The sequence below is a fragment of the Salvelinus fontinalis genome, chromosome 8 (assembly GCF_029448725.1).
Source record: "Salvelinus fontinalis isolate EN_2023a chromosome 8, ASM2944872v1, whole genome shotgun sequence".
Taxonomy (NCBI): Eukaryota; Metazoa; Chordata; class Actinopteri; order Salmoniformes; family Salmonidae; genus Salvelinus; species Salvelinus fontinalis.
Window position 1 is genome coordinate 18,198,047 of NC_074672.1, and position 27,359 is coordinate 18,225,405.

The following is a 27,359-nucleotide window of genomic DNA, read 5'->3' on the forward strand; positions in this document are numbered from 1 at the left end:
GTAACTACGACAGCGCCTGCTGGTGTCGTCCTGGAAGCGGACTTGTTTCTTGTCGCTGGTCTCTCTGTGGGTCCAGCTCCTTCTGACCTCATCTCGGTCTCTATCGGTCTCTATCCTGCACCCCTCTGGCAGGGTCACTAATTCTTCCTCTGTAGTGCCGCTCTCTGCCATCGTCTGGTCCCGTGTAGCTCAGTTGGTAGAGCATGGCGCTTGCAACGCCAGGGTTGTGGGTTCGATTCCCACGGGGGGCCAGTACAAAACAAGTATGAATGTATGTACTTGTAAGTCGCTCTGGATAAGAGCGTCTGCTAAATGACTTAAATGTCTGACCTGGGGTCCCTGTCATAACCCCCATCATGCTCTACCCTGGGATTCCTGTCCCAAATACTATCCCTGTCGTGCAGACTCCCCCTTTCTTCCCTCTCTCCTCTGCCCCTCTCCCAAACCTTGCTATGGTCCTCTCTGAAGCGGTTGTGGCGGATGAGACTCCCGCTGCTTCTCTCTTGTGGCTGGTGCACAGGAGTCCTGTAACCACTAGTGGCAGTGTTGAGACATTTCTCCAGTCTACACGGCCAGGATGGAGGGAGGTGTTCAGGGAATAAAGTGTCTATGTTCTCTGAGCCTTCATCACTCAGATAGTCAGGTGGAGGAGGTATTTGGAGGTATTTTCTGATGAGTCTAGGGGGATCCATGTGTTTATCATGTGATGCTAGAGTTCTATTATTCTGTCCTGCTGTACTGTAGGGCTCAGACAGAGGCGCAGCTGTAGAGTCTGACTGTGGCTGTGTGTTAGAGATAGAACACTGCCACCTGCTGGTAGCAGGTGGATGGTGCAGCTCTTCTCCATGTATGGGGTTGGTGCTGAGAGCAGGCTGGTGTGGGCAAGGCGAGGGTGAGGCAGGGACGCTGGCACTGTCTTTAGTCAAGCCAAACATGCAAACAAAAAAGCAGGTGAATGTGTGTGTTTTACATGTAGTATTAGGCAGGTGCAGTAAATTGTGCAAGACAGACTTGGGCTGCATGTCAAAATACAAGGGTGCCTTCTAAATTAAATACATTTATTATTATTTTTTTCACTTCTTAACCCTATTGGGCCCAACAGAGGCATGTCATTAAATTATCATAGCTAAATAATCTATAAGTGCACATTCAAATACAAGCTTGACAGACAAAACAACTCATACAGTGCAATGGTACATGTTATTAAGGAGATAGCTAGCTGAGTGATTGCCAAAGTGATAAGGCTGACTATCTATGCTGCCAGGAGACCTGTGGGGTCAAGTGGATGCAGATGGGAATGACAGCAGTCAAGCATGCAGAGCAAAGCAGAGTTCGATTAGGGCCCAGCCTCCCATGCAAGCATTAGATTTTACCACACGGCATCTATGATCTACATCTACAACGCGGTCACAATGATCCAGATGTGGAGGGCATGATGGTTTGTCACTTTCAGCGTTTGAAATTAGAAACAAATTGGGTTTATTTAGTTTATTAAGACTTCAAGTTCCTCAGTGTCATTTTGTCCTTGTTGTGATCATAAAAGAAAACAGCACACACCCCAATCATGGCGGGGAAAAAATCATTGCGAAGTAACAGAATTATCATGACCGGTCAGAATAACACGCATCACCCAAAGTATGATTCAAACCAAAGCAATCAATCATTAGACATGATTTCAGAAATAAAAGAAGCCACAGAAAGGAGATTATAAAAAGGAACCCTAAAACAAATGGCCTTGTCAACACAGGCGCCTTTTACACATTAAGTACACCGTTAGATAAGACATTATTGGAATGGTTAGCAATATTTGGAAAGTGACAGTATCAGTTGCTTCCCTTATACAACAAGATAAACAAAGTGTGACCGTACCGTCACTGAGGCTCTCCTGCCTACTCCTCCGTCTGACCCTCAGCTCCTCCTCTTCCTGGATTCGTTTAGCCATTTCCTGTGGGAACAATGTTATCAAATTTCAATGGTCACATACATGGTTAGCAGATTTTATTGCGAGTGTAGCCAAACGCGCGTGTCTATCTTTTCATCCATGGGACCAGAACCGTAACAATAAACTCAGTCAGCAAGTGTCAATAAAATGAATAGTTTTGAGATCATAGAAACAAATGTCTTCAGCAGGTATCAAATATCAAAGTAAATAAGAGTGATTTGAGGTCAACTCAGAGCAGAACAGACTCTTCACACACTCAGTTTGAGCTCAGTTGCCATACGGAGTCAAAAATGTCAGCCAAGTATTACGGGTGAGGTTAACTAGGCCTCTGCCAGTACGTGGGCAAATATTGGCATCAATGACTGCTTCCTATTTAGCTTCCACCCATCTAGCCTTCATTCAAAAACCCTTTCCACTGATTTCCCTCTGTTTCCTGCCCATGAAGGAGGTCATTAATATGTACTATACAGATTAGCACCACAAGATGTCAGTATAATATTGCCCACAATCACCGTACAAAGACCAAAGCAATTACTCAAGATGGCACTAGCAGTTAAGAACAGAAGCTTCAAAGAAATCTGCAAAGAATGAATGGTGAGAGTGATGTGAAGCATCAACAGAACAACATGCTGTGTATGTTGAATGCAGAGCCACAGTAGGTCACTTGTCTCCATTATGAGTGAGATCTGGCAGGTCCACAGTGGCCGCTCTGCACAAAACCAGCTCTGGGTTAGCATGGTCCCAGTTCAGTTTGTGCCGTCTTAGCAACTCTTATGGTCAATGTGGCAAGACGACACAAATAGATCTAGGACCAGGCTCCTGGTGGCCTGGCGAGGCTGGTTATTTCAGGAAGGCCTGGGGGCTGACTCAATGGAAAATAATAGACCAGGCAGACCAGACCAGCACACCAGAGACAGACAGACCAACCTGGCAGGCAGAGACTGGGCTCTGGTCTGGAAAAAGAGCTAAGAAGACTGCTTCACTTTCACCCAACACCTTGTCAACTGGGTATGCCAGAGCCACCCTGTACAAGAGCAGCTCTAATAGACCTCCAGAGACCTGGGCTATGCCTTCTATCCCCAGAGCCCTCCTGTAAGACATAGACATCATCTATCCATTGTATTGAAGAAGCCCTGTATAAATATACATAGGTTCTGAATGAAAGTTGAAAAGACGTATTTTCCGGATGTTAAATGCTCATATTTTCCGGACGTTGAAATCGTGTACATTTTCAGTACTGAATGAAAGTCGAAAAGACGTCATTTATAGACGTCTATGTTTGGACCAAATCAAGGCTGGTCCAGACCAGACAAAATCTGAACCAAACACAGACATCTGAACCAATCATAATAGACTTGGGTCCGGACCGGACCTAAAATCTATATCCGTGGATGTTGGACTCAGCCAGGCCGGACCACACCAAATCTGAACAAAACATAGATGTCTATGTTTGGGCCAAATCAAGGCTGGTCCAGACTGGACCAAAAACCAACGTCCGTGGAAATCAAGGCCGGTCTGGATTGTACCAAAAAAATGCTAGTGCGGACAGGTCCAAAAAATGACGTCAGCATCGGTCCATGCTTACTGGGTGGTGTAGCCTACCTAGTTGGACTGCAATGGAAATGTATGAATGCCCATCCATGTGTTAGGTCCACCGTTTGTAAAACATGCTGTTGCATTGGCTTTATTAGTCCTTATTCCTGTGACTCATCAATTCGGTTATTTAAGCTCTGAATATCATCTACCCTGAGCCTATTTACAATGTGTTTATACAGGAGGAAATGTAGAAATATTCTCTTTTTCACTATGATCAGCTCGTAAAAAAAAAAAAAAAAAAAATTTGACAGATACAAACTTAAAACTACTGATCATGACAATTTAGCCTACCTGGTGAAACTCCTGGACAGCAGTTGTGAGTAGCCGGATTATCAATTAGACTATTGGATCGGAGAAACCGGCATGCGGTAAAACGTGTCTGTCTCATTACATTATATAGATTTGATCTCCAGCCTGAAGGCTACAGAAAAGGCCACACTTTCTACCATATGCTATATCTGCTACATGATTTATGTTATATATAAATTTATTTATTTATTTTCTCCCCAATTTCGTGGTATCCAATTGTTAGTAGTTACTGTATTGTCTCATCGCTACAACTCCCGTACGGGCTTGGGAGAGACGAAGGTCGAGAGCCATGCGTCCTCCGAAACACAACCCAACCAAGCCACACTGCTTCTTAACACAGCGCGAATCCAACCCGGAAGCCAGCCACACCAATGTGTCGGAGGAAACACCGTACACCTAGCGACCTGGTCAGCGTGCACTGCGCCCGGCCCGCCACAGGAGTCGCTAGTGAGCGATGAGACAAGGATATCCCTACTGGCCAAACCCTCCCTAACCCGGACGACGCTAGGCCAATGTACCTCTCGTTCGCGGCCGGCTGCGACAGAGCCTGGGCTCAAACCCAGAGTCTCTGGTGGCTCAGCTAGCACTCTTAGACCACTGCGCCACCCGGGAGGCTTTTTTTTTTTTTTTTTTGACGCAACATTGGTGGAGCACCGCAGCGATGCATCTCTCCAACAGCACCCTGGCACGCTGGGAATGGACAAGCTAAATATTTTGCACCCCTGCCTTTGACAAAGTGGGCATTGCTTATCACAGGGCGGCATCAGCGCTCACCTAAAAAGCCCATATGCCACTGCTTGAGAGAAATGTAATTATGTGAGGTTGTGTGTGTTGTTAGAGGTGCATCTTGGTCAGTTTAGCTCAGAAAATGCCAACCTCTTCAATCTGCCGCCATAGTCGGCCGGCCTTGCCTGTACTAGCTGACCGATACAGCCGTCTGCGGCAAGGGGATAGAAATCCCCCCCCCCCCCCCCCCATGTCGTCATCACTGGGAAATATAACTGATTGAGATTGATATTATTTAAACGCTTACAAACAGGGTTGTCAAACTATTTTATAATTTCTTTAGAATTAAAATTACATTTAACCTTAAACGTCAATTATCTAAAAGCGTTTCTCCATATTCACAGATGTAGCTTAGACCCTACATCAGAGTTTTGTGTGTTGTGCCAGCCATTGATTGAGACACAAAATACTCGTGTCTTGTGTCAGGGTGGGCATCATGTTTTGGCTGATAAGCGTACTGAAATGGGAATAAAATTGAAATGCCGACTTTCAAATGGTACCACAAAGATGGTTATACTGTCAATCCTCCATAGGAAACCTTTTGAAATCATAGAAATGTCGATAATAGAATAGACAGGACCATTTAAGTTGACATTCGACGGTGGGTAGTAATTATTAGTTAAAATGTAAATTTCAAAATGGTGGACCATTTCATTGGCCTGAAGGGATAAATCCATTCTACTTGTATGAATGAAATGACACCTGTATTCAAGAGCATGTTGTGTCTCCACCGATGGTGGGCACAACACAGATTATGTAAAGTAAGGTCTAAGCTACACCATAGGAAACAAACAAAAGTTTATGCGTTTTTAAATCAACTTTTTTTTACTGTCTGCAAAAAAGGACAACAATCCCAGTCAGTATAACCTCTCGACACCACTTGTAGATCAAACGCTGCAGGTTTAGAGGGTTCTCAGTTCAACATCTCTAATGACACAACAAGTGAAGTGTTAAGACCATACGAGCACAAGCCCTGTTTCTCTAGCTTGAATCACAGAGCACTTCGCCAGCTCAGCGTTGCCAGCCTCAGCAGACAATTAGCAGCTTGACATGGCAGGTTAGCTCAGGAAGTGCCATGGGGATCTGGCATTTAGACTGACTGCACCGCCTGGTGCCGTCTGTTCTGCTGTGCAATTAAACAGTCAGCAGGGATGCTAATATTTAATCAACACACTACATCAGCCAATCTTCCATAAAGGTGAATTTGCTTGGAGTGTGTTTGTGCATCGTTATAATTAGCTAACACTGATGCTTCTGAAATTGATTTAGCACTATTACGTCCATGGAGTAAAGACTAAGCTTAGTCAAGTGATTCTACAGACGAGCAAAGACATTGACCTTCAGACATCAAGTCTTTAAAGAATTAATTAAAATTAACAAATTGCTGTCTTTTGGGGACTTGCAATAACCTTGGAACTGGAATATGTATACACAAACAGGACTGACAACATGAAAGACCACCACTTACAGCAATACTACTGTTCCTGGGCTACTAAAAGATTTCCACACTACCCCTAGAATGATGGACACACCCACGGTCTGCTCTGACTTCACTCACTCTGAACAAGGATCCTTTATGAGAGACTGAGGCATCTAAGCTTCATCTAAAAAGGGATAATCCCGTCCAAACCACTAATACCTATGATTTACAGTGGTAAATAACACTAATGTGACAAAATCTAATACAACACATCCATAGTTTCAACCATAGTGGTGGCTGCATCATGTTATGTGTATGCTTGTAATCGTTAAAGGAAAATTCCACCCACTGCTGATGTCAAAAGGGCTTTATAAATACACTACTCAAAAAAATAAAGGGAACACTTAAACAACACAATGTAACTCCAAGTCAATCACACTTCTGTGAAATCAAACTGTCCACTTAGGAAGCAACATTGATTGACAATAAATTGCACATTTGTGGCCTGCTGGAGATCATTTTGCAGGGCTCTGGCAGTGCACCTCCTTGCACAAAGGCGGAGGTAGCGGTCCTGCTGCTGGGTTGTTGCCCTCCTACGGCCTCCTCCACGTCTCCTGATGTACTGGCCTGTCTCCTGGTAGCGCCTCCATGCTCTGGACACTACGCTGACAGACACAGCAAACCTTTTTGCCACAGCTCACATTGATGTGCCATCCTGGATGAACTGCACTACCTGAGCCACTTGTGTGGGTTGTAGACTCCGTCTCATGCTACCACTAGAGTGAGAGCACCACCAGCATTCAAAAGTGACCAAAACATCAGCCAGGAAGCATAGGAACTGAGAAGTGGTCTGTGGTCACCACCTGCAGAATCACTCCTTTTTTGGGGGTGTCTTGCTAATTGCCTATAATTTCCACCTTTTGTCTATTCCATTTGCACAACAGCATGTGAAATTTATTGTCAATCAGTGTTGCTTCCTAAGTGGACAGTTTGATTTCACAGAAGTGTGATTGACTTGGAGTTACATTGTGTTGTTTAAGTGTTTTGAGCAGTGTACATCCGCGTATCATGCTTTTTGGATCATATGACGCAAAAAGCACCATCATATGATGTAAAATACATCATACTGGTATCAAGTCTCCATCGTCGTATTGTGTACATTCCTCTCTCAGGCGGGAGCATATGCGGTCTGTGTATCTAACCTAACGTAGGATGTGTAAAAGTGTATCCATCTGTGTCCGAGTTGGAAATGAATCATGGTAATTTAATTAATTACCATGTTTCTGCGCTGAACTAGGTTGAATATTTGCCTAATGAAAACTACAACTTCCTTCTGCCATGTTTCCCATATAGTTCTGGACTTTTCTCTCGTGAATGATTTGATTTCTCTCTAGAGAAACGGTGTGCTGGGCTCACAACAATCCCGAAATGAAACGTTCAATTACTTGAATTCCAATGTCGCTCAATTAGTTGTTTAACCTCTCTTGGGAAGGGGGCAGTATTTTCCCCTCCGGATGAAAAGTGTGCATAAAGTAAACTGCCTGTTACTCAGGCCCAGAAGCTAGGATATGCATATAATTGGTAGATTTGGATAGGAAACTCTAAAGTTTATAAAACTTTATAATGTCTGTGAGTATAACAGAACTAATAAGGCAGGCGAAACCGAGGACAAACCATCCAGGGAAGAAATAAAATTGAGGTCATAGGATTTTCCAATTGTTTTCTATGGGATAATCTTATTATTAGGAACCTGGTTGCAGTTCCTATGGCTTTCACTAGATGTCAACAGTCTTTAGAAATTGTTCAATGTTTTTCTTTTGAGAAATGAAGAAGTAGTCCTATTCATTGTAAGTGTCACTCCAGGTGGACTCCACTGTTTTGGTACGCGTGAACTGGAGCGCGCTTCACGTTGTTTTTATCCGTTATTAGAAACAGTTTATTCCGTCTTAAATTTTATGATTATTTACGTTTTAGGGTACCTGAGGTTGGATTAGGAATGTTGTTTGAAATGTTTGGACCAAGTTTACAGGTAACTTATTAGATACTTTGTAAGCATGTTGGGCGAGTTGAAACCGATGTATTTCTGAATCAAACGCACCAAATAAATGGACATTTTTGGGACATAAAGAAGGACATTATCGAACAAAAGGACCATTTGTGATGTTTCTGGGACACTTGTGTGCGCCAACAGAAGAAGATCTTCAAAGGTAAGGCATTAATTATATAGCTATTTCTGACTTTGTGGCGCACCTGCCTGGTTGAAATATGATTTTCATGTGTTTGTATGCGGGGCGCTGTCTCAGATAATCACATGGTTTGCTTTCGCCGTAAAGCCTTTTTGAAATCTGACAGAGGCTGGATTAACAAGACGTTAAGCTTTATTTTGATGTATAACACATATTTTCAAGAAAGTTAAATATTTCAATTTGGTATTTTTGAATTTCGCACTCTGCAATTTCACCGGATGTTAGCCAGGTGGGACACTACCGTTCTACCTGGCCATATTAATAACCTCCCCAAAAAACACAATTTTGGTTATGTGGTCATAGGGGACTGGTGCAGCACTAGCTCTTCGAGACTTATCCAGAAATACACTCAGCTGTATTCGCTGCCAAAGGTGATTCTAACATGTATTTACTCAGGGGATTGAATACTTACCTAATCAAAATAGTGTTTTATTTTTCATATTATCATAATATTATTTTTTACAAATGTTAGAATTTTTCACTTTGACAGTTTGACATACATTGCCATTTTTTGTCAACGATCTACTCAATCAAATACATTTTAATCCAATTTAGTAACAACAAAATGTGGAAAAAGTAAAGGGGTGTGAATACTTTGCAGGCAATGCACACATTTTAGACAAGATATTTTACAAAGTTGTACAGATAAAGCCTCTGCATCCATCTAGCCTGTTTGTCATTATACTATCCTTCAGTGAGACAGTAAAAGGGATGGAGCATAATCTGGAGTAAATTACCAGGAAACTGCTCAACTTCTTATTCACGCTAAAAGCGCACAAGTTGTCTCTCCGGTGGCCTTTGACCCTGCTCAAATCTGAGTGGGTAAACCAGGGGCCCATAGCAGCATTCAGCTCCACTGGGACCTTATTCATTACAGAGCCACATTATATATCAAGCCACTTGGACCCCACAGAACTAAAGTAGATACAGGAAGCTAGTGGAAATCCACTTGGATTACTGAGCAGTGAGTACACAATCAGTATTGTAGAGAACCACTATGAACCGTCAGTCTCTCCTCAAATCAAATTAGAAGGCATCTGCAGTTTACCTCGTCCTCCTGCTCCCTTCTCTGAGCCTCCTCATCAGCACATCTCAAGATCTCCTCCTGGATCATCCTGGCGTACTCCGAGTCCTCCTCCTGACTGTGTACGGAAGGGACAGGGGAGAGGGCAAGGATTACTACAGAGAGATCAGACCACCCTGTGTTTCATATACAGTATAGTATATGAAACAACATGCTGCAAGCCATATGTACACTATGCCAGAGTACACATTTTAAATGATGTAAGAATCAAATCAAATGTATTTATATAGCCCTCTTACATCAGCTGATATCTCAAAGTGCTGTACAGAAACCCAGCCTAAAACCCCAAACAGCAAGCAATACAGGTGTAGAAGCAAGAAGTGTTTATGGAAACCGTCTAGATCAGTCGGGGTCAAACTGCAGAGGGTCACAATTATTTGGGGGTTTGTTGAGAAAGATACATTCGGAAAAAAACAATTTTTTGGAACATTTTTATTTTCATTTTGATAAGAGATTAAAATGTAATGAATTTAAGGTTATTTGTTGATGTAAAATTAGAAGTGTTTATATTTTATGGTTGTGTCATTAGATTTGGAGTGGGGTCACGAAAATATAGGGTCCCCAGAAATTCTGGTGGAAAAAAAATGGGGTTCTTGCTGAAAAGTTTGAATACAGGTGTACTAGACTGTTTGAGATAATGACAGACAGGTAAGTACAATAAATGCACAGACGTAATATGGAGTGTATCAGGTAGTGTGTGTGTGTGTGGTTTCGTTTTACTATCCTTGCAGGGACAAGAAGTCCTCACAAGGATGGTAAACCAAGGAAAATTCAGAGAAGTGGGGACATTTCACCAGTCCCCATAAGGAAAAAGGCTATTTTAGGCTTAGGGGTTAGGGTTAGAATTAAGGTTAGGGGATAGATTTAGGATTTAGGGAAAATAGTATTTTGACTGGGAATAAATGTTGGTCCCCACAGGGATAGTAAAACAAACGTGTGTGTGCATGCACAGCGAGAGTATGAGGTGGAGAACGTGTGTGTGTGCATGCACACCGAGAGTATGAGGTGGAGAACGTGTGTGTGTGTGTGTGCATGCACACCGAGAGTATGAGGTGGAGAACGTGTGTGTGCATGCACACCGAGAGTATGAGGTGGAGAACGTGTGTGTGTGTGTGCATGCACACCGAGAGTATGAGGTGGAGAACGTGTGTGTGTGTGTGTGTGTGTGCATGCACACCGAGAGTATGAGGTGGAAAACGTGTGTGTGTGTGTGTGTGTGTGCATGCACACCGAGAGTATGAGGTGGAAAACGTGTGTGTGTATGCATGCACACCGAGAGTATGAGGTGGAGAACGTGTGTGTGTGTGCATGCACACCGAGAGTATGTGGAGAACGTGTGTGTGTGTAATAATTACTTAAATCAACACATTGCCCTTACAGTTGTCTAGATGCCTGGCTCAGGAGGGCTCTGTGCTGAGTGCTCTGTTCCTCCTCCTCATTCTGCAGCCTCTTGGCGATGCGGATGTCATTCTGCACCAGCTGGTTCTTCTGCATGTTGGTGGTGTAGTACTGCTCAACTGGGACAGAGGGGAACACAAAAACAGATAGAGTGGACCAACTACTACTGTAAGGACTCAGATTACTGTGAGGGACTGGGATTGATAAAGTTGTACTTACTTTCCTGTTCCTGTAGGTTGTGTGCCAACGCTCCATCCTCTAGGACAGCAAAAACATGGCACACTGAAGGAAGAAAAAATGGCAGTTAGTCAAAAGCCATTTTAACATTTCAAATCACAAAAGAAACCAAAAAAAAACCAACGTTTATTTTTACAAAAAGGAGTAAATGTCTTTATTTCCGTGTCATAAAATGTGGCCATAGCTTTGTGGGGGAAAAAAATATTAGTTCCTTAATGAGAGAAAGACAAGTGACGTCAAATACTTCTATGTTATGTTTCGATGTACAGTAGATTCAATACTGAAAGAAACATAATACTGAAATTGCAACTGCCACTGTGGTACAGTAACAAAATATCTGACTGGTGCTGAATTGCACTGGAAGGAGACAATGTAGTGGGCAGTTGCATTTTTGGCACAGCACTCCCACAGACCACATCAATAGTCACCCATGGCATGACATCCTACACTGCCTGTTCCAATCACATTTTGTACTAAGAGGCCAACAGAAAGGGTACAAGTCATTACATACACTACATCTAAACAGGCTATACAAACAAACCCTCACTGTGTGTTTGGGTATGTCTATTATTGTAGTGTGATGACCAGAGTCAATGAGTTTCATGGCTGGAGCTGGAGGACTGCCCAGTGAGTCTCAGAGGAACACCCAGTCTGGAATTGTGCCAGCAGCTGCAGTGTAACTGTGCACCAGAGCAGACCACGCCAGACCAGACGTTGTTGTGTGCTGTGTGTAGGGTCTGAGCCTCTGTCTCTACCGTCACTCCTCCCTTCAGCCACACACTAAAAATGTTTGCCTCATGGCAGTGTACTCTTTTACACAAGCACCCAAAAAGCATATTGGAATACATAGTGAAGAAACAAAAATACATGCAAGAGATATTTTAAGTGTATTCATACTGAATAAAAATGCAACATGTAAAGTGTTGGTCCCATGTTTTATGAGGTGAAATAAAAGATCATTCCACAGGTGCACCTTGGGGTGGGAACAATACAAATGTAAGGTTGTGTCAGACAACACAATGCCAGATGTCAAGTTTTAAAGGAAGCATGAAATTGGCATAATGACCACAAGAATGTCCACCAGAGCTGTTGCCAGAGAATTTATTTATTTTCTCTACCATAAGCTGCCTCCAACGTTGTTTTAGAGAAGTTAGCAATATGTCCAACCGGCCTCAACTTGTAACCACACAAGCCCAGGACCTCCACATCCGTCTTCTTCACCTGCAGGATCGTCAGACCAGCCACCCGGAGAGCTGATGAAACCGAGGACTATCTGTCTGTAATAAAGCTCTTTTGTTGGGAAAAACTCATTCTGATTGGCTGGGCCTTGCTCCCCAGTGGGTAGGACTATGCCCTCCCAGAGACAACCACAGCTGGGTGCCCCTGCCCAGGCATGTGAAATCCATAGATTAGGGCCTAATTAATTTTAATTGACTGATTTCCTTATATGAATTGTAACTCAGTAAAAATAATTGAAATTGTTGCATTTATATTTTTGTTCAGTATATAAAACCGTAAAGTAACTTTTTACAGACTGTCTACCACAAAGACAACTCTAGTGGACACCAGGAAGAGTAGATGCTGCTTTTGCAACAGCTAATGGGGATCCTAATAAAATACCAAATGTATTTTACCTTTATTTAACTACGCAAGTCAGTTTAAGACTAACAGCCTAGGAACAGTGGGTTAACCGCCTTGTTCAGGGGCAGAACGACATCTAGTCAGCTCGGGGATTCGATCTTGCAACCTTTCGGTTACTAGTCCAACGCTCTAACCACTAAGCTCCAATAAATAAACAGCAAAACACAACAAATAAATTAAACTCGTAAATGGAATGAACCAAACCTTGTTTCTCACGTGTAGCCTAGGTTGTGTGCTCTGTAAACAAAGTGTCCACTCTGCAAATGAGAATTGTAAAAGACTAAGAATAAGAATAATAATAAATTGAATGCGTTACAGGAAATGACAGTAACCAAACAAACATTGTAGACGGTATAATGTACTACTGGTGTGCCAAGTAAAAAAATCTGTCGTTCTGTCCGTGAGCAAAGCAGTTAACCCACTGTTCCCTGGGTGCCGAAGACGTGGATGTCGATTAAGGCAGCCCCCCACACCTCTCTGATTCAGAGGTGTGGTTAAATGCAGGAGACACATTTCAGTTGAATTCTTTCAGGTTGTACAACTGACTAGGTATCCCCTTTCCCCTTCTTTTTTCTTTGCAACTGCTCGAACAGCCTATCGACCAAACAATCAATCAGTTGGCTAAATGGGGTCAGCCCTAAACAGCATGTCTGAGTCCTTCCTGAGGAGAGGCCAGTGTGTACAGATCTATTTTTAAATCTGGTGCCTGCTGGGGCCCCCACAGCAGCATCTAAAGACCCCCCCAATTCAATCAAACTGCTGCATTATGGCCCGGCCGTGTTACACAGCGACAGCTCCCCCATCCCAGTGACTGAGATATACCGGCCACCTGATGAACATAGTGATGAACCAGATCAGATTACAACCAGATCGTTAACCATTCCCCCCCAGTCCATAAGCTACCAGTAAGTTAGAGGGAGAGCGAGAGAGAGAGAGACAGAGACACCAGATCAGAACTTTAGTGAGGAGGCTGGTTGCTGTTAACGGTTTTCGTGAGGAGGCTGGTTGCTGTTAACGGTTTTCGTGAGGAGGCTGGTTGCTGTTAACGGTTTTCGTGAGGAGGCTGGTTGCTGTTAACGGTTTTCGTGAGGAGGCTGGTTGCTGTTAACGGTTTTCGTGAGGAGGCTGGTTGCTGTTAACGGTTTTCGTGAGGAGGCTGGTTGCTGTTAACGGTTTTCGTGAGGAGGCTGGTTGCTGTTAACGGTTTTAGTGGAACACAACGTTTGAAACTTTAGGTAGAAAAATGACCACTGTGTTGCTCCCCTCCTTTGATCTTGTTTTAATAGCTAGTTTTATGAGACCAGTGGGTGGGTTGTTTACAGTAGCCCAAGGAGTGTCTAAACATCTCTGCCTGCAGTGTGTATTTGTATCTGGGGCTGACATGGTAAAGTCACTCAGGCAAAATAAACACTACATGCTTGACAGACAAATGGCTCCACCCCATAGCCAGTCACATTCTCCTGTTCCTCAGTTCTGACCGAAAAGACAGTCTATCAGAGCTTTTACAGTCCTTTTTTCAAACACGCATCAAATATCTTACACTACCGATGTCATGAAAAGGAGTCATTTCTTTGAGCAGATTGTGAAATTCCAATTAAAACACCCGTTCTCATCATCGACTGGGAGAGTCCCATGTTAACGGTCAATGATCAACCACCTGTCTCTGTCAGGCTCCATGTATCCCTCTAGCTTGTCTCAACCTCTCCTTTCTAAATAGGTTGAGACTGAAGCCACCGTTTCTCTGGTGAACTGTAGTAGCAGGGAAATGTTGCCCTGTAGTTACCTGCAATACACCCTACTCTAACAATGCCATGTTACATTTTGGGTTTACACAAGCAGCCCGAGTTCAGTCAAATCGAGGATGTCTCCCTTTCTTCTTGTTCTGTAAACAGGGAAGGGAGGACACGCCCACGACCCTTTCATACAGGGGTTCAAACCATGCTCCGCAACAAAGACTGACGTTTCTAGTTGGTCAATTTAGGCCGGGATTCAATTAGATCCTGCTTTATTTAAAAAGGTCCTTTACGATTGCACCGACATCTGCAGCATTTGCAGTGAATATTGCCTTTAAAACGTGCATTGCCGACAAAGCATAATCAGATTGAATACTGGCCGTAGTCTTTTTGAAGGCAGCATGCAAAAGTGCTCAACAACCCTGTAGGTCAAAGGTGACCACTCTCTCTGACCACTAAGCCGAGATGCATTAAGTTTCACGATCACTGTGGAGGAATGCCAGTCTGAGTCTGGCCAGCATTAACCCTCATCCAGACAGACAACACACTTACACCTGCCATATGGCTAAAGAGACTTTACCACTAACTGCCCTTGTGTCCAGTCTGCCCATTGTGCCACGGAAGGAGTAGGATTAGGCCCTAATCTGGCTTGGAATCAGGACAGCTCAGGAATTGAAGTCTTTTTCCAGGCCTCAACTCACTCAGAGAAGCTATATTGATGGGACACACGAGGAAAAAGTGCATCCATCTTGAAATGCATTATTTGAATCCAAAATCATCCTGCTAAACAGAAACAGAAGGCAGTGACAGCTCAACTCAGCTCACTCAGGCCCGAGAGCAGTGGAGGTGGAAGTGACTGGCGGGCTACGTGGGTAGGTGTGTTAACCAACTTGTTTTCTGGAACTCATTCAACACTTAAACTACGCTCAAGTTCCATATCCAGGGGTGTGGATGGGGAGGGACACACACTGCATGACAGGGCTGGGAGGGAGTAGTCTGTGGTGACAACAAAAACAGAGCGAGGAGGATAGATTCAGCACAAATATGTTGTTTACATGATCTTACAGGGGAGGGGATCTTTAGCTTCTTTACAAAGGCACTGACTTATAAAGCATGTTTCGTAAGAGGATAGGGAGTAAGAGGTCAGGTGGAATTGGTAGTGGCACTTGAAGGAAGGACGAATTGGAAGTTAGGGGTTACAAGGGTATCAAATTGTCAAGATGAGGGAGTCAGAGGGAGGACATCCAGGGTTTCTGATAGACCCAACAATGAAGAAGAGAGAAACAGGTTGATAAGGGTTCCACACAGTAGCTGTTTTCCAAAGTCTGCTGTTACAGCCTCTCCAGAGGAAGAGTCAGTAAAATGAAGTGCAGAGTCAGGAGGAAGCCATGACCTTTACGACCTCTGGGTAAAAACAACCTCCCTTATGAATCTTCCTCCACTGGAGATGTCAATCATGCACGAGGAAAATGACTGGTGTTAAAACAATGAATAGAGTGCAAATCTGTCCAACCAACCTAAAGTGCGAGGAAGCCACTGGTGAAACACACTTGGATTTTATCTCCACAGCCACTTGGCCTGTGGATGTAAAGTGGCTGGTTGACAAAAGAAGCGGAGGAGGGAGAGTGGGAGAAAGTGAAAAGGGGTTCTATTTTAGGCCAAATCCCCCCCACCCACTCTTCCTTCACCACTGTTCCCTTCCTGGGCCCGGTTGCATAAAACATCTTAAGTGTTTCTCTTAAGGGTGTTGCATAGAGCCCCTTAAACATTTCCTTAGGTAATTGCATAATTTAAGATATTTTACAGTAGTTTAAAGGCATGTATGGCAGAAAGAGTCTATGATTACCATGGAGATGACCTGATTCACTGAATGAATGTCTCGTCAATGAGAATGCATTTATTTTGGGAGATCGCAAAATATAACTTCTACATTCAACAAATTGATTCAGAAGATAACGTTTCTTTTAGTAACTTTTTTTTCCTCAACTTGTTTCTTTTACTTTCTAGCATGTCACACTAACTTACAGACTAGGTAGCTACAGTAGCTAGCTTTGTAGCCATGGATTGTGCACCTTCCATTGTTGAGCTAAGCAGCTAGCTTGCTGGTATACGTTTTCCTTTTGAAAACAGGGCAGAAGAAAACAATATTTCAGCTCCACAAACATTGTTCACATTGATATCCATACTTAATGAGGCACTTAAGGGACCTCATGAGCACACTTAACCTTTTCATTTAATTTAAGGGGATAATTCACCTTTAAATGTTTTGTGCAACTGACTTTAAGTCAAGGAAACTTTAAGGGGGGAAAAATGAGGAAGTTAACTTGATGTTTTATGCAACCGGGCCCTGCTCTTTTTATTTATTTAAAAAATAAATGTTTACCTTTATTTAACTAGGCAAGTCAGTTAAGAACACATTCTTATTTACATTGACGGCCTACCCAGGCCAAACCCAGACGACGCTGGGCCAATTGTGCGCTGTCCCATGGGACTCCCAATCACGGCCGGATGTGATACAGGATGGATTCGACCCAGGGACTGTAGTGACGATGCAGTGCCTTAGACCGCTGCGCCACTGCATTTCGTCCCTCTCTATAAGTTTGAATGTTTTAACTAGAGTTGGGACCATCAGCTCCTGTGTGCTCAGACACTGTACGGTAAATATCAGTGTGGGCTAGAGCTGTCACAGAGCAGATAGGAAGAGCGAGGGAGGGCTGTGTGGACTGGGAGAGAGAGTAACTGGGTCCTCACTAGTTGCCACAGCCAAAGTCATAACCCCCCTCGCCCATTTCTACAATTTCTCTCCTTAAAATGTGATTTTAAACCTAACCACACTGCTAACAGTATACCTAACCCTAACCTTAAATTAAAACCAAAAAGCACAAGTTTGTTTTCATTAATTTTTAGGATATAGCTAATTTTGACTTTGGCTGTGCTATATAGTGGAAACCAAGTAACTGGGATGGGGGTCAGAGGGGGGTGAGGGCCTTCCTTAGGGAGCTACATTCCTCCGATGAGGCAGACTATATCAGGAAAGCAGAGAAGAAAAAACAGGAAAGATAAGGGGGGAGTGAAAACAAAGCAAGTTGACTTGGCTGAGCTTCTAGAATTGGGAAGGACAATTGGGACAGTGGGAACAGCACTTCAGGAAATTGAGGCAAAATACAAACTAGCAGTAGGAAATTAAATAACTTAACCCTTTTGAGTAAACCAAACTAAAACAATGAATGCATTGTGACAAATCATTTTGGTAAAAATGTATTGTGATGGTAAACTTTAAAGTGATCAGACATCTTTGAGTGCTGCTATTGTTTTAGCAAGTAGTGTAGTGGTGCAATAGAGTCTACAGTGGGCTTTGTGTGTCCACTGTTCTCTGCTTAATAAAGCGTGAAAACCCTCTCTTACACACTGTGCCCATTGTCAATGAAAACAAGTACAGAAAGAGCAATTATTATCTCAACATCTATTGCTGTCCTGCTCATTAGTTAGCTTTTATGCAGAAATGCCAAAGAAAAAAGTTACACTACCCAAGCTATGACCTACTACTGTCATTACAGTGTAAGAAAATGCAAACCCATCGGTTGAAAACAGTAAGTTTGTATCGGTACTGCATTAAGTGCCAACAAAAAAGTAGCAAGTTAAAAAAGTCAAGTTTGCTTACAATACAGAGTGGGGAAATAGAGAGAGATCTAACATGCACCTAACCAGTGGGGCCATCCTCAACTGCAGTGGGGGGGGGGGGGGGGGGGGGGGGGGGGCTTTCTGGAATGGCCATCACATTCCAGGCTCTTATCTTCAGTGTACAGGCCACTCGCTACAAAGCAGCCTTGGCTCTGACAGTGTACAATCCTGCCTGCCTGTCTTGCTAAGACATCACAAGCACCTCTTATCCCAGATGGAAAAAAAAGCAAAGCCCTTACTGGTGGAGGACAGATAGGACAAGGCCACAACACGTAACCCTTTGCCGAAACACATTTACAGGCTTCTGGGTAGCTAACTAACACCCACCTCCATCCATGATATCCCTCAGGAGTTCTACATAATGTGGGTCTGGCTATTTTTTAGTTTCACAGTAATCCAAAGTCACACACACAGTGGCACATTATTTGAAGTGAGGGCGAGGTGGTATGGTCAGGGCATATGTAGCCTGGCCTGAAGTGTTACGCCTTTATTTCCACACACACCTGTTGACCTGGCCAGTGAGTCTAGTTCTCTACTTACCTTCCTGGACCCGTGGCAGGTGGGACTGATCAATCTCCAGCTCTGTCATGGCTGCAGGAGGCCAGTCACAGCCTCATTGTCCTCAGTGCTGCCCACAGCAGTATCAGTACAGCAAGACCCTGGGGAATGATGGGTATATCATAAAGATAAGTGAGTCCAGTACCATAAAAATAGTAATGTTCAACACTGATCTGCAGTAGTAACTCTTATAAGAGACAACACATTTCACAGCAGGCACATCAAGCAGTTGACTTTCATAGTCCTCAAATCTAAATGTGCTATTTGGCTTACAGGTGTTTCTTTGGACAGAAGACTGTACAGTAGGCATTCAGTTGAAGAAGCACACATTACATCATTCCTATAGACTCTATGTTTATGTTAAACATTCAAGAACTATGAAGGTTGTTGACTGACATAAGCTGTTATGGTTGGAAGATAAAGTCTAAACTCGAGACAATGTTGTAACGTTTAATACTGTTACAAATGTAACCACCATGTAATACTTACACTCTACTGAACAATAGTGAAAAGGTCGAGAAACGCGCACCTAAATGCAAAGGCTTTCTACAGCAGGATCGCTACGAGATGGACCTAATTCCATTCCAAAGGCAATGTACAAAATTGTAATGAAATTTTTATTATGATAATGGCGACACAGACAATGTGCTCTTTGTCAAATGAATAAAAACATCAACAACGGTTTAATGCGTGTCTGTCAAGCTCATCAATCAATCGCTAAAAACATTCCCAACCGAAACAAACAAAAGCCAACAAACAAAACCTAAAGCTGTAACCTACCTGTATCCGCAGCACACAGTCCTGAATATCGTTTGTTCGCGCACACAAAAGCGCATTCAACAATAAACATGACAGTGAAGTATAAACTTTGAGATTCTGTCGAAGTTTCTTATTTTCAAGACACTTTATCCGCAGTTATCCTTTCATGTTCGCCATAGTCTCCGATACGTCTCGCAAACCTATTCCAGGCGTCTCGACCTAATACAACTATCCTTTTAGCTTGTCAATTAAACAAAGCCGTCAGTCTGGTAGTTTGATGGGAAGCCAGCGGGGACAAACTTAGCACACTATCTCTGTCAAGTTGTTTGGCTCGTGGCACTAAACACTGGCAGGAGCAATCCGGAATCCTTGGGACGCCCTTAACCTCTAACCCTTAACTCCTACCTTTACCACAACCCTTACCTATCCCTAACCGTAACATGTACCTTAACCATTTTACATTTTCACCTCAACGGGGTAGCAAGTCCCATGGATTCCAGATAGCTTGGACCGTAGCACTAGACAGCAGCCATGTATATACAGCGTGCGGGATCCCGTTTTTTTAACCTGTGCTCTCTCACAAACTCGTGCACGCACTTGTAAATATTTATATAGGCGTTTATTATCAAGATCATTTTTATTTTAGCATTATACAGACTTGTGTATGTGGCTGGGACTGGACACTACATCGTTTTAATAATTGTTTGTGATTGTTCCCTTCTAATTCAAAGTTCAAATTAACAGTTTAAAATAGGAATTATATTTTTATGCATTAAAGTTGAACAGTGCATATTTGAATTAGGTATTTTCTGCCGTCTGTTGGTGCTATCTAAAAACAACAATCTGTGGTCATGGGATGACAACATGGGTGACAAGTGAGTGGCCTGAGTTGTTTGTGGAACAGACAAGGTTAAAAGTCAGCCACACTGTAACATTTAGGGAACTGTTTAGCAACGTGTGGGGAGTGTTATACATCAAACATGAATGTGCATTCTTTATAAATGCAATGTGTCAAGGGGATCTATTGGCTATAGTCTAACATTTGATAGTATCCAGGCTACTCCATTAATATGTTAACAAATAAGCCTTGCTATTACCAGCCTCCATTTGAATCGCACCAGATAATGTGCCATATCCTTATAAAAAATAAAGGAGACAATTATTTTGGTGGTGTGTGACACCCTCTTCTCAGCCTTTCCTCCCACCATTTCTCATCTGTTTCTCACACAATCATCAGCCATCTCTGGATATCGCGCTGTACTCCTTTATGCATGCTACAGACCTCTCTACTCTATACAACATTCAAGCCATTTCTCTTTTAAATCTCTTTTAAATTTGCTCTGTTGCTGCAAAGTCCTTAAATATTCCTCAGGTCAAAATTGAGACCATCGTCTGAGCCTATTGCACTGGGATACAATCATACCAATTTAAAACTAAATAGACTTTATTAAAACATGCTCTTTGAATGGCAATAAAACTGAGATTAATTAGATGGCCATTGACTTATACAGTCTGTAAATCACCAACAAACAAATTGTTTGGCCTTCCAACAGTAAAGTAAATGTCACCGGTTGCTTCCGTCACCCTCATTATCATATGAGAGGCCAGGGGACTGACGTCAGAGACCTCTAATAAAATGCTAAAAAAGGAGGACGTACGTCAGTACGTTTGTTGGAAAATGGAACCTTCTAATGAACACACCCCCACTTGTCTCTCCAGCGTCTCAGCCAATGGCTACGGCTGCCTGTGTCTAGGCCTATTTGGTATTGACGCACACATAAAAAAGGGTTTATTGCAGGACTAGGCAAAAGTGAAAGCCCAAATATAACATCCTGCCAGAAGAAGGCCATTGAACAGTTTGAGAATCAATCAAACTGATTAAATGACCCATGGCAAACCCTGCTCTGACTTAAACTGAATTCAAATGTCATCTGGGCCAATGGGCCTTCTGGAGGCGTATAAAATCCTTTATAGGCATACAGTGCCTTCAGAAAGTATTCATACCCCTTGACTTATTCCAGATTTTGTAGTGTTACAGCCTGAATTCAAAATGGATAAAATTGACTTTTTTTCTCATGCATATACACACAATACCCCACAAGGGGCATGTTTTTAGAAATTTTTGACAATTTATTGAAAATGAAATACAGAAATATCTCATTTACATTTGTATTCACACCCCTGAGTCAATACATGTTAGAATCAGCTTTGGCAGCGATTACAGCTGTGAGTCTTTATGAGTACGTTTCTAGAAGCTTTGCACAAGTTGGTTGTTGATCATTGCTAGACAGCCATTTTCAAGTCTTGCCATAGATTTTCAAACTGTAACTAGGCTACTGAGGAACATTCAATGTCGTCTTGGTAAGACACTCCACTGTATATTTGGCCTTGTGTTTTAAGTTATTGTGCTGCTGAAAGGTGAATTTGTCTCCCAGTGTCTGTTGGAAATCAGACTGAACCAGGTTTTCCTCTAGAATTTTGCCTGTGCTTAGCTCTATTCCATTTATTTTTATCCTAAAAAACTTTTTTAGTACTTGCCGATGTCAAGCAGCATACCCATAAGATGGTGCAGCCACCACCATGCTATGAAGAGTGTACTCAGTGATGTGTTGTATTTGCCCCAAACATAACGCTTTCTATTCAGGACTTAAAGTTAATTTCTTTGCAGCATTACTTTAGTACCTTATTGCAAACAGGATGCATGTTTTTGAATATTTTTATTCTATACAAGCTTCCTACTTTTTACTCTAGCATGTAGGTTAGTATTGTGGAGTAACTACAATGTTGTTGCTCCATTCTCAGTTTTCTCCTATCACAGCCATTCAACTCTGTAACTGTTTTAAATTCACCATTGGCCTCACGGTAAAACCCTTAGCAGTTTCCTTCCTCTCCAGCAACTGGCTTAGGAAGGACGCCTGTATCTTTGTAGTGATTGGGTGTATTGATATACCATCCAATGTGTAATTAATTCACCATGCTCAAAGGGATATTCAATGTCTCCTTCTTTATATGTATTTTTTATCTACCAATAGGTGTCCTTCTTTGCAAGGCATTGGAAAACCTCCCTGGTCTTTGTGGTTGAATCTGTGTTTGAAATTCACTGCTCGACTGAGGGACCTTACAGATAATTCATTGTATGTGGGGGGTACAGAGATGAGGTAGTCATTCAAAAGACTTGTTAAAACATTTTACGGCTAGGGGTTCCGCTAGCGGAACGTTTCGACAACATCCGGTGAAATTACAGAGCGCGAAATTAAAAATGATTAGAAATATTTAACTTTCATAAAATCACAAGCGCAATACACCAAAATATAGTTTAACTCCTTGTTAATCCAGCCACCATGTCAGATTTCAAAAAGGCTTTACGGCGAAAGCAAACCATGCTATTATCTGAGGACAGCACCCCATCGAACAAACACATGACATTCATATTTCAACCCGCCAGGCGTGACACAAAACTCAGAAATAACGATATAATTCATGCCTTACCTTTGAAGATCTTCTTCTGTTGGCACTCCAATATGTCCCATAAACATCACAAATGGTCCTTTTGTTCGATTAATTCTGTCGTTATATCCCCAAAATGTCAATTTATTTGGCGCGTTTGATTTAGAAAAACTCCGGTTCCAACTCGCCCAACATGACTACACATTATCTAGTAAGTTACCTGTAATCTTGGTCCAAACATTTCAAACAACGTTCCTAATCCAACTTTAGGTATTTTAAAACGTAAATAATAGATAAAATTTAAGACGGAATAAACTGTATTCAATAGCGGATAAAATGAATGTGGAGCGAGTGCCAGGTCGTGCGCCCCACACACAACAGTACACTAGACTCGACACTCAGTCTGAACAGCCGTACTTCTTCATTACTCAAAAGAAAAACATCAACCAATTTCTAAAGACTGTTGACATCTAGTGGAAGCCCTAGGAACTGCAACCGGATGCCTCAGAAATCTAGATTCCCATAGAAAACAATTGAAAACACAGTCACCTCAAAAAACTAAAATTCTGGATGGTTTGTCCTCAGGGTTTTGCCTGCCAAATAAGTTATGTTATACTCACAGACATAATTTTAACCGTTTTAGAAATTTTAGAGTGTTATCTATTCAAATCTACATATATACACATCTGCATATCCTAGCTTCTGGGCCTGAGTAGCAGGCCCCTACTTTTTACTTTGGGCACGCTTTTCATCCGGATGTGAAAAGCACTGTATCTCCATAACTTTGATTCTCATTTTCTTCTGTTGTAGTACGATCTTAATTTCATCACCCTGTTGCAGGATAAGTGGGGTTTAATAAGGCTTCTGAAGTTTGTAATTTCCACTTTGAAATTTCAGACTTGATTTTCCATTACAAAAAATCTATCAACCCCTACAAAAATGTCCATGAATTATAATCCACATTTCCTGTTGCTGCAGGATTTTTTTTTCCTGCTCTAGGAAACTGGCTCAAATTAAGATCCTACATCTGTAGGACATTTCAGTCAGATATTGTATTGTAGTATAAATATCAAAATGAATATAAAGATTTGTAATGTGTTATACTGTATGTGTTAAATGTGATTTACTTTAAGAGAAGTTTGCATGCATTTTAACATTAGCCCCAGTTGTAACGGTCCTGACCTGTTTTATGTTGTTTTTTGTATGTGTTTAGGTCAGGGCATGTGTTTTGGGTGGGCAGTCTATGTTATCTGTTTCTATGTTGGTTTTGGTTGCCTGGTATGGCTCTTAATTAGAGGCAGGTGTTTTGCGTTCTCCTCTAATTAAGAGTCATATTTAGGTAGGGTGTTCTCACTGTTTGTTTGTGGGTGATTGTCTCCTGTGTCGTCGAATGTATGTACCATACGGGACTGTTTGGCTGTTCGTTTATTTTGATGTCGTCTGTTTCCTGTCCGTGAGTTTACGTTTAGTTATGTAAGTTTATGTTCAGGTTTCGTCAACGTCGTTTTCTTGTTTTGTATATTTGAAAGTGTTTTGTTTTTCGTGTTGCCATCGTCGTTGTAAATAAAAAGATGGCTTATTTCCCGAAAGCTGCATTTTGGTCTGATGATCCTTCTCTCCTCTCCTCGTCCGAGGATGAGGAGAGAGACAGCCCTTACACCAGTGCAACTCAGGGGGAATTCAGACCTGAGTTACGCGCACGTAAATAGAACTTAATTCCCTTTTAATGCACTTTCCTCCCTAACCATTTCCCTGTTTCTCTGCTAGGTTTTATGGGTATTATGACACCACCACTGTGGAGCTCTATTCCACCACCTCTATGCGCAACAAAACTATAAATAAAGTCGAGCAACCTCTCGGTTTCAAGTGGAAAAACATCTTATTTTCAGATAGAAATAATACCATTCTCCATAAGAGCTATTGATAAGAGTTAGGTAAATGAGTAATCAGTTTGCATTAGGGGATAGTAAATAAATAACAATTGTTATAGATACATTTTACCTTCTGATCGCTGGAGACAAATGTGAAACAAGTCACATGGCAGCAAACTGAAGCATATCACCATGTTATGTGTCCCCCGTTTCCAGAGTGAAATATTAAATGCTGTGCCTTTATGCAGAATCTAAATTATATGGCCCTATAACTTAAAGGGATGAATCTTGGTGATGCAAGCCAAATTAGACGACAAGCCAAAATTGTGCAGTGACAGTTGAGCCAAATTTGACCTTTGTTTTAATTTCACACATTGTTTTAAACAATTTGTATCATGTTAAATATTAGCCACTATTGGTAGCCACCATCATTAATACTCACACACATTTTTAACTCTCACTTTAGTGTTAGTTCCCTTCAATTTGTAGCCTTCCATTCAATTGTTCCTGTTCTTTCCTCTGTCACGTGCATGTGGTTGATCCTGAGGGTTACTAGCAATAGTAGATAATATTTAACATATTACAAGTTGTTCAATAATTTGGGACATGTAGCCCACACCTAAAATAAGGGCTGTGTTTCGTGTAGGTTTACCCTGGCGTGACGATTTGATAACCGTGTGAATCTCTCTAGGGCAAGGTGACTTTTACCAATATATTCACCTGTACACAATTCAACCACAAAGACAAAGCCTGGCAGTCAACTGGACCATTGTCATATAAGTTCCATGATCAGTTAGGATTAGGGAAGATTAACATTTTATAGGAATATTGGTCAACACTTATTGTTGCACTTCTAATATTTCATGGATTGATCAACTGAATGGCAACTTTCAGGATGAATCAAATCACTGTGTTTTTGATTCACCAGCATATTTTGTGTGTAAAGGCTCTCCAAACCTGTTTTTTATGAAGTACGTAGATTCCTAAATACACTGAACAAAAATATAAACGCAACATGTAAAGATTTGTTTCATGAGTTGTGAAGTTGTGCTGCTGCTCCAGTTTCAACTGTTCTGCCTGCGGCTATGGAACCCTGACCTGTTCACCGGACGTGCTGCTGCTCCAGTTTCAACTGTTCTGCCTGCGGCTATGGAACCCTGACCTGTTCACTGGACGTGCTGCTGCTCCAGTTTCAACTGTTCTGCCTGCGGCTATGGAACCCTGACCTGTTCACCGGACGTGCTGCTGCTCCAGTTTCAACTGTTCTGCCTGCGGCTATGGAACCCTGACCTGTTCACCGGACGTGCTGCCTGTCCCAGACCTGCTGTTTTCAACTCTCTAGAGACCGCAGGAGCGGTAGAGGTACTTTAATGATCGGCTATGAAAAGCCAACTGACATTTACTCCTGAGGTGCTGACTTGCTGCACCCTCGACAACTACTGTGATTATTATTATTTGACTTTGCTGGTCATTTATGAACATTTGAACATCTTGGCCATGTTCTGTTATAATCTCCACCCGGCACAGCCAGAAGAGGACTGGCCACCCCTCATAGCCTGGTTCCTCTCTAGGTTTCTTCCTAGGTTTTGGCCTTTCTAGGGAGTTTTTCCTAGCCACCGTGCTTCTACACCTGCATTGCTTGCTGTTTGGGGTTTTAGGCTGGGTTTCTGTACAGCACTTTGAGATATCAGCTGATGTAAGAAGGGCTATATAAATATATATGATTTGATTTGATGATTTGAAATACAAGATCCCAGAAATGTTCCATATGTGTTTACATCCCTATTAGTGAGCATTTCTCATTTGCCAAGATAATCCATCCACCATTGACAGCAGTGGCATATCAAGAAGCTGATTAAACAGCATGATTATTACACAGGTGCACCTTGTTCTGGGGACAATATAAGGCCACTCTAACATGTGCAGTTTTGTCACACAACACAATGCCACAGATGTCTCAAGTTTTGAGGGAGTGTGCAATTGGCATATTGACTGCAGGAATGTCCACCAGAGCTGTTGCCAGAGAATTTAATGTTAATTTGTCTACCATAAGCCGCTTCCAACATAAATTTAGAGAATTTGCCAGTACGTCCAACCGACCTCACAACCGCAGACCACGTGTAACAACGCCAGCCCAGGACCTCCATTCTAGCTTCTTCACCTGTGGGATCTGAGACAAGCCACCTGGACAGCTGATGAAACTTGCACAACTAAATAATTTCTGCACAAACTGTCAGAAACGTCTCAGGGATGCTAATCTGCATGCTCGTCATCCTCACCAGGGTCTTGACCTTACTGCAGTGGGAAAATGCTCACCTTCGACGGCCACTGGAAGGCTGGAGTAATGTGCTCTTCATAGATAAATGCCGGTTTCAACTGTACCGGGCAGATGGGAGATGAGATCCTGAGGCCCATTGTTGTGCCATTCATCTGCTGCCATTCACCTCATGTTTCAGCATGATAATGCACGGCCCCATATTGCAAAAATCTGTACACAATTCCTGGATGCCGAAAGTGTCCCAATTCTTCCATAGCCTGCATACTCACCAGACATGTCAACCATTGAGCATGTTTGGGATGCTATGGATTGACGTGTACAACAACGTTTTCCAGTTCCCACCAATATCCAGCAAATTTGCACAGCCATTGAT

At 42.4% G+C, this 27,359-nt stretch overlaps 1 protein-coding gene across 4 annotated transcripts in view; it reads right to left on the reverse strand.

Annotated features, from left to right (window-relative positions):
- Nucleotides 1-27,359, reverse strand: part of LOC129860796 (coiled-coil domain-containing protein 50-like) — a 42,355-nt gene that overhangs the window by 5,890 nt on the left and 9,106 nt on the right. For 2 of the 4 annotated variants that reach the window (XM_055931553.1, XM_055931550.1), the window contains exons 2-6: nucleotides 18,614-18,732; nucleotides 11,001-11,063; nucleotides 10,762-10,900; nucleotides 9,348-9,441; nucleotides 1,870-1,945 (exon numbers count right to left, since the gene is read on the reverse strand). In XM_055931553.1, coding sequence (XP_055787528.1) covers nucleotides 1,870-1,945; nucleotides 9,348-9,441; nucleotides 10,762-10,900; nucleotides 11,001-11,063; nucleotides 18,614-18,662 — 421 coding nt within the window. In that variant the 5' untranslated portion in view covers nucleotides 18,663-18,732. The other 2 variants (XM_055931552.1, XM_055931549.1) reach the window with 2 other exon arrangements.